This window comes from Hibiscus syriacus, unplaced genomic scaffold, assembly GCF_006381635.1.
Source record: "Hibiscus syriacus cultivar Baekdansim isolate YM2019G1 unplaced genomic scaffold, ASM638163v2 tig00111132_pilon, whole genome shotgun sequence".
NCBI classification, from domain to species: domain Eukaryota; kingdom Viridiplantae; phylum Streptophyta; class Magnoliopsida; order Malvales; family Malvaceae; genus Hibiscus; species Hibiscus syriacus.
Genome location: NW_024062992.1, coordinates 113,662 through 127,542, shown reverse-complemented (window position 1 = coordinate 127,542; position 13,881 = coordinate 113,662). Strand labels below are relative to the sequence as shown.

General features: G+C 34.3%; 2 protein-coding genes across 2 annotated transcripts; both read left to right on the top strand.

Annotated features, from left to right (window-relative positions):
* On the top strand, positions 1–1,122 carry LOC120154570. The gene is given in 2 exon segments (XM_039166274.1): positions 1–453; positions 1,042–1,122. Coding segments are annotated over 2 exon segments (534 nt in total).
* A 1,557-nt stretch (positions 1,123–2,679) lies between these two features.
* Positions 2,680–3,419, top strand: LOC120154602 (calvin cycle protein CP12-3, chloroplastic-like). The gene has a single exon (XM_039166299.1). The coding sequence runs from the start codon at positions 2,871–2,873 to the stop codon at positions 3,264–3,266; it is 396 nt and encodes a 131-aa protein (XP_039022230.1). The 5' UTR covers positions 2,680–2,870; the 3' UTR covers positions 3,267–3,419.
* The last annotated feature ends 10,462 nt before the right edge of the window (positions 3,420–13,881 follow it).

Below are 13,881 nucleotides of genomic sequence, written 5' to 3'. Positions count from 1 at the left end.
ATGGGACGTCGTCTCTTTTCTTGTTTCGGCAAGGGTTCATCTTCATCTTCATCAGGGACTGAAAACCATGCCAAAACCAATGGAACGGTATATAAAGCTCCGCTCCCTGAAGGTCCGATCATGGTGGAATTGTTTTCTTCCCAATGTTGCACGACGTCCCCGACGGTTGAGCTTTTGCTGTCGAGGCTAGGGAGAGGCGATTTCCATCTTGAAGCTCCGGTGATCGTGTTGGCTTATCACGTCGATTGTTGGGACTATAACGACTAGAAATACCCTTACGGATCGAGTTTATGAACTATAAGACAAAATGCTTATATCGAAGCCTTGAAACTTGACACCATGTTTACACATCAGGTTATGGTTCAAGGGAGGGCTCAATGCATGCTTGATGATGAAGATGTTCTTTTGTCCACCATTACTACTGCTCCCATATTTCCAGCTCCATCATTCAAAGTCTGTTTTTGCTTTACTTTTCTTTGTTTTCTTCCAACACTTTATCGTTATAACTTGGAAAAACTGCACTACTGTCCGATTATAGGCGAATTTCCAGAGGCCGAGGAGCTTTGGTAGTGGTTTGGTTGAGGTAGAGAAAAAAAGATGAAGAGTGTGAACATACAAAGCCGAGAAGGTTGCAAAGACAAATACAAATTGTTGTAACTTTAAAGCATTAGGGACCTTTGGCCCAATGGTTTGGGCGCTTGGTTGCTTATAATCCCCCCGACACTGGTTCGAATCTCCTAGAGCGCAAATTTGTCCCTTTATTGTCACTTCAATTGGGTGGTGACACATGTTTATGAACTATAAGACAAAAAGGTTATATCGAAGCCTTGAAACTTGACACCATGTTTACACCTCAGGTTGTGGTTCAAGGTAGGACTTAATGCATGTCTAATGATGAAGATGTTCTTTGGTCCACCATTGCTACTGCTCCCATATTTCTAACTACATCATTCAAGGTTTGTTTTTGCTTTACTTTTCTTCATTTTCTTCAAGCACTTAATCGTTATAACTTGGAAAAGATGCACTACTCTCCGATTACAGGCAAATTTCCAAAGGCCAACATCGGAGACATTGCAAGTGATACTAACAGGAGGAGCTTTGGTGGTGGTTTGGTTGAGGTAGAGGAGAAGAAGATGAAGATGAAGAGTGTGAACCTACAAAGCCGAGAAGGTTGCAAAGACAAATACAAATTATTGTAACTTGAAACTATTGGGGACCCTTGGCCTAATGGATTGGGCGCTTGGTTGCTCATAATTCCCCTGACACTGGTTCAAATCTCTTGGAGCGCAACTTTGTCCCTTTATTTTCACTTCAATTGGGTGGTGACACGTGTCACCACATGAATGGATAAAAAAATTATTTAATTAAATAATTTAAAATTCATAAATAAAATATTCCAATCATGTATTGCCACATGTCACATTCTAATTAGATAGTTAAATTTATTTAATTGAATTAAAATAGTGACTAAATTGATAGAATAAGTAAGTATTAAGGATCAAATATAGAATTATGCCAGTTTATTAACGGACACATCACCACCTCCGTTAAAAATTAACGGCCGGTGGATTGATTGAAACATTTAAATAGTTGAGTGGTATGATTGATTCAATTGAAACTTCGGTGGTCAAATTGATTTTTGACCATAGTTTAGTGATCTCCCATGTAGGTTACCCTTTTTTATATTATATAATTTATATTTATTAAACAATTTATTTACTTTTTTATATAAAAAATAAAATTATTGATCGTAATCTAATATTAATTAGGACAAAATCAATGTTTTACACACCATAAACTTAATCGGCAATAGTTAAAACTCTTTGAAACAACGTTATAATAATTATTCACAGTAGTAATGGGTTTGAACTAAATTTCAAAAATTTTGTAATCAACTTAGTTTAATTAAAAAAATCAATTTTAAAATTTCATATTTATATTTAACATCTTGCTTTAATTTGAATAATTAAAATTTTGTTTCATTTCATTTTTAAAATATATAATTTTAAATTAAAATAATAAAAATATATATTTAAACTTCTTAAAACTTAGGGTAAATTATGCATTTAGTATTTAAATTATCAGTTTTGATCCGTTTTAGTTCCTAAACTTTCATTTTTTTTCGAAACCATACATAACGTTTAATTTCTTGTTTCATTCTAGTACTCCGCAACTAAAAACTTAACGTACAAGCCCATCGGCCATCGCATCCGTCAGCCGATGAAGTCCAAATTTTTCAACCACACCTTTTCGACCCCTTAAACGCAATAACGACCTCTGTTTCATCAAGAAATGCCTCAATCTCTCCCAAGTTGATGATGAACTTTTCGATTTCTTCATCATCCGATCTTAATGATTCACCATCTAATAGGTTTGAAACTGGATTATGTTAGTCGAATCGTCATTCTCTCGTGGTCCACAATTCAGATTGGTTGTCCGTCCACCAGAGCTATGCCATGTCAGCCTATCCATTAAGTTTTTAACGACAGGATACTAAAATGAAATAAAAAATAAACATTATGCATGATTTAAAAAAATAAAAGTTTAAGCATTAAAACGGATAAAATTGATAGTTTAGGTACTAAACAAGTAGTTTACCCTAAAAATTATAATTTAACCCCGAATAAAGGCAGAATAATTTTGGCGGAGTCCCTCACTTGCCCTTGAGCTTATCCGAATTCATCCAAAACTAGTTTTTTTTTAATTGAAGAACCCTCTTTTTCTTCTCTTTCATATATCCTCTTCTTAACCATGACAAAGAACCCTCTTCCTTGATCAAACAAACCAACCCAAAACACTCACCGCCCCCCCCCCCACCAAAAAAAAAAAACAAAGAAGAAGAAGAAAACCTCGTTTAGCAGGCATCATCCATGGCAGCTCTATGGTTTAACTCACTGCCAGGAACCCTAGAAATGAACCCAACATCATCTGTTAGTCCAAACCCTAAGCTGTCTTTTGCTTCATTTCACTGTGATAGCAAGAAAAGGGTATCTAGAATGGCAGTCAAAGCAGCCAAATATAAAGGGACTCAAATGAGGGAAAAGAAGCTAACCGAGTTGATTGAGAAAAAGGTTTTAGAAGCCAAGCAAGTGTGTGAAGGAGATGGGACATCTGACGAGTGCAAGGTGGCTTGGGACGAGGTCGAAGAGGTAAGTCAAGCCAAGGCTGATCTCAGGCTTAGACTTCAAATTGAAAAGAAAGATCCTTTGGAATCCTTCTGCCAGGAAAACCCTGACACTGAAGAGTGTAGGATCTATGAAGATTGATGAACCAAAAACAAAAGTAATCATTTTTTGGACCTGCTAGTGTTATTTAGTTGAAAATAGTAGTGAGGGATTGTTAATTTGTTGTTTGAAACTTTGAATTATTAATCCAAAGTGTATGGTATGGATCTTCATTGTTATTCTGTTTTCAATCAAGCTGAGTTATGTTATGAAATTAGACCATGTTTATTAGAGATTAGCTTTGCTCAAATATCTGTGTTATAGTTATGTATCTGTCTTCTATCCTCGAAAAGCTTCGATTTTTTAATATATATTTTGGATCGAATGTGACCAAAAAACAACAAAGCAACTGTGATCAAATCAGATAGATATCAATCAAAATCAGATTAAATTTTGGACTCACCAGTGTTGGTTTGGTCCCCCTGAATCTTGAAGAGCAGAAAATGAGTTGGATGATAGATATCCCATCCACTTGTATCTTTAAACCACAATTTTTATGTATTTTGATGGGATTTTTAGTTTCTAGGATCCTTGTTGATTTTTTATGTAAGCTCAGTTAATGTTCCTATTCCGGACCATAAGTAATCAGGTCCACAGCTGAAGGAAGAGTTGCAGGTGACAACACTTGTATTATTGTATACATCCTCAGCAAAGAGTTAAGCAACAATTTGATGACTGGCATTTGACAGTCCCAGCACGAAGGATCGCTATTCGCTAAACCATAGTGAACCCTTGAGTGCATTGCATTTTAACCATACCTGTGTCTGAATAATCTCATCACTTGCAGCAACCTCTTTCAAGAATCTATTGAGGGTATCATTAGCAGGTCCAGTGTCCCTGACCGCACTCGAGCTGTTTTAGCAGTTCTTCAATCCTTGGATGAACAACAGGACGGGATGCTTCCCTGGAACAGGCACAGCCGTTGAATTTTCAAAACAAATATCTTTTGTGGCTTCTCACTATGATTCCAACGTGCTCCTGTCTTAGATCATCCTAATTTATCTGTTTTATTAGTTCCTTGTTCTCTTGATGGGTCCTAGTTCCTCTGCTTTGTTCATCGACCAAGATGGTTTATCATCGGTCTCTCATCGCCCACTTTGGGTGACTTACCAGAGAGTTGAGTGGCATCAATTATAAAGCATTTGAATCCTCCTGAGATACGTAAACTTGCAAAGTTGAACCCAACATTTAGAGGTGCTTCTTGGGTTGAGAAAATTTGGGGTTTGTTTATTGTTATCTATCACATATATTGGTTGGTTGTTAGCTCAACATTCATATGCCTGTTTCATTAATGGCAGGAGGATTTGGTTCCTTTCGCAGGCAGTGGCTGGATAAGAACACAAGTGGTGTCTGTGTTGGAGGATACAAGTACTATGATTGCATCTTTAACTTAAACATTTTTAAAGTAAATGGTAAGATTCAAATCCACACAAAATGAGAAAATGTGAACATCTTTGATCACTATCAATTAGTAAATCTTAATTTACAATGATATTTTAATTCCAATGACAATTCACGTTACATAATTGATTTAGTTTTTCTTTTGAAGGGGAACAAATAAAAGGTTTGTATAATCAAATACCCTTTCTCTTATTACTCATTCCCACACAATTATGTAGTGCAATTTTTCCCTAGTCAACAACATTTATTATATCTCCATTAAACAAGTTGTACTTGGGCACCTCACCAAACCAACACTATTAAATGAATGATGATAATATTTCAAGCAATATAAAATTCAATTTTAAAAAGTTTGATTTAATTTTAAAATTCCTTCTGTCCCGATTGGCGGCCTCACATGCTTTATGGGGGACTTCTTCCACCCAGAAAAGGTAAGTCATATCTCGTAAAACTTTCCTCGCTAAAATATGTGCTACCTGGTTCCCATTTCTTTGTGCGTAGGTGAACTTGCATGAATAGAAATATGATGGTTTGGCTCGAATGTTATGGATTACATGCATATAATTGGTGATTTTTGAGTTGATTTGGATTAAATTGGATCGGAGTCGTCATTGACTTTTGGGGTTAGGTAGGTTAAATACCTAAAAACATCTTTTAAAACAATTTTAAGAAAAAAATGTTTTTAAGACAAAAATAGGTATGCGGTATCAAAGATTCAATTTAATGGGTCTGAGACTCGGTTACGTGTGAGTAAGGATAAGCATCCCTACAACACCCGAAAACTAGTACTGAATCGCTTACACATTGTCGTAAATAGTGGAAAGTATGAATCGAATATAAAGTAAAAAATGATCCATTTATTAAAGTGTGATTAATTTGCACCGAATTATTCAGTTAGAGAAAATTCTTTAACTTGAAAAGAAATCTCGAGATTTGCAATCCTCCATCGGGAAGACTATCTCGTCTATTTCTCACCTGTAAAGCATATTCCCTCCTTGATAAATATGCGTATTGAATATAAACTGAAAATTGACATTTGAATAAAATATTTTGCTATTTTAGAAACATATATTGTGTCATTTGAATTAGAACCGATTAATTAGCACTAAAATAACTTTGATTCATTTCAAGCTCTCATTTTTTTCGATCATCGTATCGGATTGCAATACTTTGATTAAGTGATACTTTCCACGCCCGTTCGAAAAATGCAATTCTCGAAAATATTCGAATAATATTTGTAGATAAAGGCGTACAATAAAAACAAATGCGAATGGACATAAGTGAAATAAAATATTTACAATAAATAAAGCCAATAATATTTAATTAATATAATACAAATGACTACATAATATGTAAAATATGTACATGCATAAGAAACTGAAATAAAAACAAATGAATATTACAAACCAAAATACAATGAACAAAAATAAAGCATTTGTTAATTCAAAGGACCAAAATGGGGAAAACAGAAACTTGAAGGAGCTAAACAGTAATTACAAACAACCCAGAGCCAAGATCAAAAATATTAAATAATACAGGTACTGGAAATGAAAATAACCCATTAACAACATTAAGGACTGGAATGAAACAAACCAAAAACATAAAAGGGCAAATAATATTAATCCTAAATACAACAATATTAAAACAGTGACCAAAACGAAACAAACATAAATCAAGGGTCAAATTTGAATATCAACAAAAATACACAACACATGAAATCAGTGACTAAAATGAAATAATCACAAATATTGTAACCAAAGTCAAATATAAACGAAAATAGTATGATACATAGGATGATGACTTATATGTAAATGTAAGAAATTAAATGCTAGAAAAGGAATAATACAAAGCTTGGATTAATGGCCAAAATAGATTGATACAAACGACCAGGGCCTAAAATTCTATTAGCCCATGCACGAAAATACACTGAACCCCCCACACACGACGTCGTTTTACACTTAATATATATATATATATATATATATATATATATATATATATATAATATCCAAGGCCAAAAATGGCCACCCCCTTCATTTGTTCGACCTTTTCAACTGAGGAAAGAGAGAGAGTTTCCCAAACTCTACCAACTTCCCCTCATCGGAAAGAGGGAGTCGTCTCTCATCGGCGACAGTCATGACGGCTCATGGCGAAGCTCACGGTGACTCACGGTGGCCAGAGGGAGCAAACGTTCCCAAAAGGCTCATCTCTTCCTCCTTAACCCGAAAACGAACCTCGTTCAACATAAAAAAAACCCTCTAAAGCCCTATATATAGTCTTTTACCTCTTGAGAACTTTGGAAACTGGTAACTTTTGGACTCCCCACTTTTTTCGAACCAATGTATGTGTCTCTCTTTCTCTCTTTTGGCTTTGTGGTTCTCATTTTTTTTCTCTCTCTGTTGTTTGTTTCTTTTTTTTATATTCGAATCCCCTTTTTATTTTCCTCCCATCCCCTTTTGTCTTTTATACCCTTTTGCATGTGATGGTTTGATGGATTTACTACTGCCTATTGGGCCAGATCTCCCTCGAGATTTCTTGGATTTGCCTCTTTATATTTATTATTTTTTCTTGTCTATTGATGGATTGTTTTGACTGATGGGAGCTTGTGACTTATTTTTTTATTTATTTTACTATTTATGACAACATCAGGTGGATCGAGGACTCACCAGTGATAGCCCACAAAACTGAGAGGTGACCGGTGCAGCTCACGCGCGTCTAGAAGACGAAGGGTCAGGCGCGTGTACCACATACGCCGACGAGGGACTGTTCCACTTTAGTAAACGGCGACGATTGTTGGATTAGGGTTTAAAAACCCTAATTCTTATTTGGGTTACAAATGGGTTTGGAGCTGGGCAGGGTCGGATCCTGGACTACTGAGTGGGCTTCGAGTCTGGATCCTAGGTTGGGTCTTGTAATTAGGTTGACTTGTTGGGCTTCATTTGTAATCTGGGCTCAGGGTGACATCATGCAAAATAAATGTAAATAAATGTTAATATAATAATAATAATAATATTTTTTAAGCCCCAAACAAAAACGAGTGTCTAAAGATGCCCTTTTTGCACATTCTTGTGTTAACAAGAATAGGGCAAAGACGAAAAAGACAATAAGTTTTTGTCCGATTCTCTTTTTTGGTTTTGAGATTTGATATGTTTATTGTCGGAGATGACACTGCTCATACGTGATGAAGAGTTCTGGTCGTCTAAGGGTGACACAACTCTTACGTGATGAGGAGATCTTGTCGGTGGATGACATGGTTCATACGCAATGAGGACAGATGGCCATCTTTAGGGATGATGATAACACGGTTCCTACGCGATGAGGATGACTGGTTATCTAGGGGTGATGCGGCTCCTACGTGATGAGGAGATATGGATGACACGGTTCCTACGTGATGAGGATGATAAACCATCTTTAGGGATGATAACACGGTTCTTACGTGATGAGGACGACTGGTTATCTAAGGGTGACACGACTCCTACGTGATGAGGATGACATGTCATCTTTAGGGATAATGGTTTCAAGAGAAACCGTCTCAAGAGAGACAAAACTTGTTTCAAGGGAAACAACCTCAATGTTTATGTTTTAAGGAAACTGTCTCAAGAGAGACAAAATTTGTTTCAAGGGAAACATACTCAAAGATTTGTGTTTCAAGAGAAACTATCTCAAGGAAGACAAAACTTATTTCAAGAGAAACAGACTCAAAGATTTTTTTCAAGAAAAACTGTCTCAAGAGAGACAAACTTTGTTTCAAGAGAAACAGACTCAAAGACTTTTGTTTCAAGAGAAACTGTCTCGAGAGAGACAAAACTTTGTTTTAAAGGAAACGGATTCAAAAACTTTTGTTTCAAGAGAAATTGTCTCAAGAGAGACAAAACTTTGTTTCAAGAGAAACAAACTCAAAGATTTTTATTTCAAGAGAAACTATCTCAAAAGAGACAAAACTTTGTTTCAAGGGAAACAGACTCAAATATTTTCTTTTCAAGAGAAATTGTCTCAAGAGAGACAAAACTTTGTTTCAAGGGAAACAAACTCAAAGATTTTTTTTTAAAAGGAACTGTCTCAAGAGAGACAAAACTTATTTTTAGAAAAACTATCTCTAGTGAGACGACGCTTTGTTTCGAGAGAAACAATCTCAAAGGTGATAATTAATCTACTTGTTCCTGCATGTGGAGGAAATGCCTTTAGAAGATCCGATCGTTCAATTCAGGATGTTGAATCTCCAAAGATGCCCCAACATTCATCATTTCTTGCTTCAGCAATGATTTTTAAGTATGAGCTTTGTGTCTGAAAGCCACATGTCAACTACAAAGATCTACTCTAGAGAGATTGTCTTGTTTAAAAAGCGTTTTTCTTATTCTTTTACTTTTAAAAATTTGAAAAATATCACTTAAAAGAATTTTGAAAAATGTTTAATCAAAGATTTTGAAAAATATTACCTCTTTCTAGGTTTCACAATTGAGGTAAATCATAAAACAAGAGTTCATTGGATATTAAAGAATTAATTACACTTTTAATCCTTTAAAAAAATTATAGCCATTTGACAAGTGTCAAGATTAATGATATCTTTGAGGTATGATTAAGTAAGGAGATGATAAAATGTCTCAGGTTGTTGTCTTTGGTCAAATGTATGGCATTCTCGTTTCTTTGATGTTTACTGATATGATGGAGTAGCTTCTATGCTCATCTATTGAAAGTGTTCTCTGACTCCCAGCTCTCATGATCATATTCGGGTTGTGCGATGCCTTATCAAGGGATTTGTGATATTACCTTCTATACAACAGTTACACAATCTTTATATTCGAGCCACCTTTTTAGGTTTTCAACTATAATCCTCCTTTGGTTTTAAGACGTTACTCAACATCTTGAACCCCCCTTTGTTATTTTTTCTCTATCATGCATTAAAGATTTTAAAAAAACCTTTTTTTTGTAAATAAAAGATTAATCCTGATGCGTGGGATGAGATCTGAAGATAGTCTCTTATGTTTAGAAATCCATGTATGATTAGAAGGGACTTTTTAGGCACATAATGTAGGCTATGGTTCATGGTTATGAAATAAAAAGATAAATAGGCCTAAACAAATGTTTAAGGGTTATTGAACCAAGGATCAATTCACTGTGATACATTCAATCTTGCCTTGCTTGATTTAAATCTGCTCGTATGTGTCTTTTATTTTCTTGATGTTCCATGATCTTCTGGTGAACTGATTATGGAATGATTGTGCTTGATCAATCTTATGGTTTGAAACTCGATGCGTTATTTGACTAAAGAGACTCTTTGCATATGCTTCTTGTCCTCTTTCTCTTTCTTTTGTTCTTTTTTCTTTGATTTTTTTCTTTGCTTTTATCTTCGCCTTGATTTGATCTTCGTACTTTGCATTTGGTTCACCTTTTGGTATCTTATGTGGATTGATGGTCTTCACTCATGCGAGAATATTTTCTTTGCTTTGTCCCCCAATGTGGAGGGTGATCTTTTGTTGAAGCAAAAGAAAATATAATTTAGGCTCAAATGGGGACACAAGGGATATATATTTCCTCCTTTTGAGAAGGGATAATGAAAGATTCATCATTTCATACATATAATTCTTTGCAAAAGAGGTATATCTAGGGGGGATAGATTTTTCAAGATTTATTTTATTCACATGAAAAAATGTAATTAATGCATGATATAATTATTTTGAATTAATTTCCTTTTTTCTTCATGCTTCTAGCATGTCTCAATTTCTCAGACTCATCTTCAGAAAATTGATGTGAGATGCCCAACGTTGTGTCTTCTTGTAGGAATGTTCACGTTCAAGTGAACATTTGGTACTCAATGCCTTCAGATTTTATTGGTAGAAAAATGTTGATTCTGCGTCTAAAAAGACTATAATGTGACTTTATTGGCTCAACGAAAGGTAAGAATATTACTTTTTATGTGTCGAAAAAGATAAAGACTATATTTCAAAGTCTCAAAGAGGGGTAATGTCAAAATTTGGTATTTTGGTAGTGAACATGAATTATTTCGGGTAAAGAATCGGGAGATTTTATTTTGGTTTTGGATGGTATAAGAAATGTCTAATCTTGCCATGTCAAAAATATATAATTCTTGAAGAACTAAAAGAATATGTAATTCATTCAATATTCGAAGAACTACAAGATTAAAACTCGTTCAATTATTCAACCTTAGAAGGTAGCATAAATTCAATCATTAAACGATTTAAAAATATTTAAGCAAATATTAAAGACAGAACAAAAACGAGTTCAAACAAAACAATGCTCTCAATGCAATTGCAAAAATGCTTCTTGGTAGATGTAAATATCTCTTCTTGATTAGAATGTCCCATCATTCTTCGACTGTCCATGCCCTTGAATCAATCAGATCTTGGACCTTGTGCTTTAATGCCCCACAATTATCAATAGTTGTGAATGAAGTTGATCAGTTAGAAACACTTCCTCGGAGTCCCCACGAGATACAATTAATGCTTGTAAAAATGCTTAAATGAATGCCATGCAAAATACAATGATGCAAATGCAGATGCAAAATGTTGATCCCAACGGTGAATATCATAGAATAATTTCACCAGAGATAAAAGCCTTCACATTACAAGGTAGTCCATTTTATAGAATGCTTTCGCTTAGATGTTGAGTTTGAAATGGATCACTGCTTTGTCTCGGATCTTCGTCTTTGAAAATGATGCCCCTCAACCGTTCTGTAACCTAACTTCATTAATTCCCCAGCGGTGCTGAAGTTAATGTATCGTTTATCGATGGTTAGCGATGAAATGATCGTAGATAAGACTCTACTACTGGATTAATCCTCGGATCAGTGGATCATCACTTCAGTCTCGAATGTTGCACGATCTTCGAGTAAGTCTCATTCTTGTACTCTGAACTTCTTTTAGCCCTCGGTGCATGTCTGTGTAAGTGACTGTTTGATTGAAAACTTTTACCTCTTCTTGTGAAAATTTTCTCTCGAATATCCCCTTGCGGATCAACATTTTCACATTACATCATGACGATGCAATGCAAAGAAAGATGAAAAATGGCACAAACAAGAGAAAAGAAATAAGTTAATACAAGTAAGATAATTGACATAAATAAAAATGTTATTCAGAGATGAATATAACACCTACCCCGACATAATATCTACCCGATCATGCTTTCATTAGATAACAATCCTACCCGAACATGCTTTCTACCCAAATGATTTATTTTAAGAAAATAATCATAACCACATGGTATCTAGTTCGCATGATTTATTCGACAAAATTTAAAGCGAAAAGGTAAAGGTTCAAAAACATTCCTCCTTTGTACACACTTATTTTGGGTACCTACTGACAAACAAAGGTTCGGTATGACTATACCTAGGGTGATCATTTTATGGTTCATTATATGCATGGTTTCGGCTCTAACAGAAAAAGGGTACTCGAATTATCCTTGGTGCTGGTGCCCCTTGGGCTGCCAAACCCTCGATCCTCACCCATTATAAGTTTCGAACGGAATGAGTTCAATTCGAAGGGATTCACTTCCTTATACCCGTACTAGGAATAAATCCCTACGAAGATATAAGGCATATATCCCAGGGGTTATTTTCTAAAACTCATACGAAGAATAAATTCTTACAAGAGTAAAGCATTCACCCCACTTATCTAGAACGAAGCTCGAGTCTAGAGCTTATGTCAAGCAAATACTCGTGATGTGTGTGAGGAAGAACATACAAACCTTAGACTCAAAAGACGAACAAATAAAAACTCTCAACAAAAACTTGGACAAAGCTAAAAGCAAAAATTAAAACGTTAGTATGACAATTAAAAATGAAGAAATTAAAAACTTTAAAAAATGGATCATAAGTTAACTAAAGACTCGAACTCATAATTTCCACTACAATGATAATGTGTAAGCGACTTACACCCTGACTTTCTAAAAAAAGGCCCCTAGTAGAGTCACCAAGATGTCATAACCATTTTTTTGAAAACAATTAAATATTATTAAAAAAACAATTACGACTTTAATTTGGAAAATTGGTGATTTTTGAGTTGATTTGGATTAAATTGGATCGGAGTTGCCATTGACATTTGGGGTTAAGTAGGTCGAATACCTAAAAATATATTTTTAAACAATTTAAAGAAAAAAATTATTTTTTAAGACAAAAATTGGTATGCGTTATTAAAGATTCAATTTAATGGGTCTGGGACTCGGTTACGTGTGGGGAAGGATAAACATCCCTACAACGCCCAAAAACTGATATTGAATCGCTTATACGTTATCGTAAATGGTGAAAAGTATGAACCGAATACAAAGTAAAAATATGATCCATTTATTAAAGTGTGATTAATTTGCTCCAAATTGAATAGTTAGAGAAAATTCTTTAACTTGAAAAGAAATCTTGAGATTTGCAATCCTCCATCGGGAAGACTATCTCGTCTATTTCTCATATGTAAAGAATATTCCTTCCTCAATAAATATGTGTATCGAATATAAAATGAAAATTGACATTTGAATAAAATAATTTGCTATTTTAGAAACATATATTGCGTCATTTGAATTAGAACCAATTAATTAGCACTAAAATAACTTTGATTCATTTCAAGCTCTCATTTTTTTGAACGTTGTATCGGATTGCAATACTTCAATTAAGTGATACTTTCTACACCTGTTCGACAAATGCAATTCTTGAAAATATTCGAATAATATTTGTAGATAAAGGCGTTCAATAAAAACAAATACGAATGGACATAAGTGAAATAAAATATTTACAATAAATAAAGCCAATAATATTTAATTAATATAATACAAATGACTACATAATATGTAAAATATGTACATGCATATAAGAGACTGAAACAAAAACAAATGAATATTACAAACCAAAATACAATGAACAAAAATAAAGCATTTGTTAATTCCAAGGACCAGAATGAGAAAAATAGAAACTTGAATGAGCTAACAGTAATTACAAACAACCCAGAGCCAAGATTGAAAATATTAAATAATACATGTACTGGAAATGAAAATAACCCATTAACAACATTAAGGACTGGAATGAAACAAACCAGAAACATAAAGGGGCAAATAATAATTAATCCTAAATACAACAATATTAAAACGGTGATCAAAACGAATCATGCATAAATCACAGGGCCAGATTCGAATATCAACAAAAATATATAACACATGAAATCAGTGACTAAAATGAAATAATCAAAAATATTATAACCAGAGTCAAATATAAGCGAAAATAGTATGATACATAGGATGGCGATTTAAATGTAAATGT

Coding starts and splice junctions, on each gene's coding strand:
- LOC120154602 (XM_039166299.1), top strand. CDS start 2,871: ATGGCAGCTCTATGGTTTAACTCACTGCCAGGAACCCTAGAAATGAAC.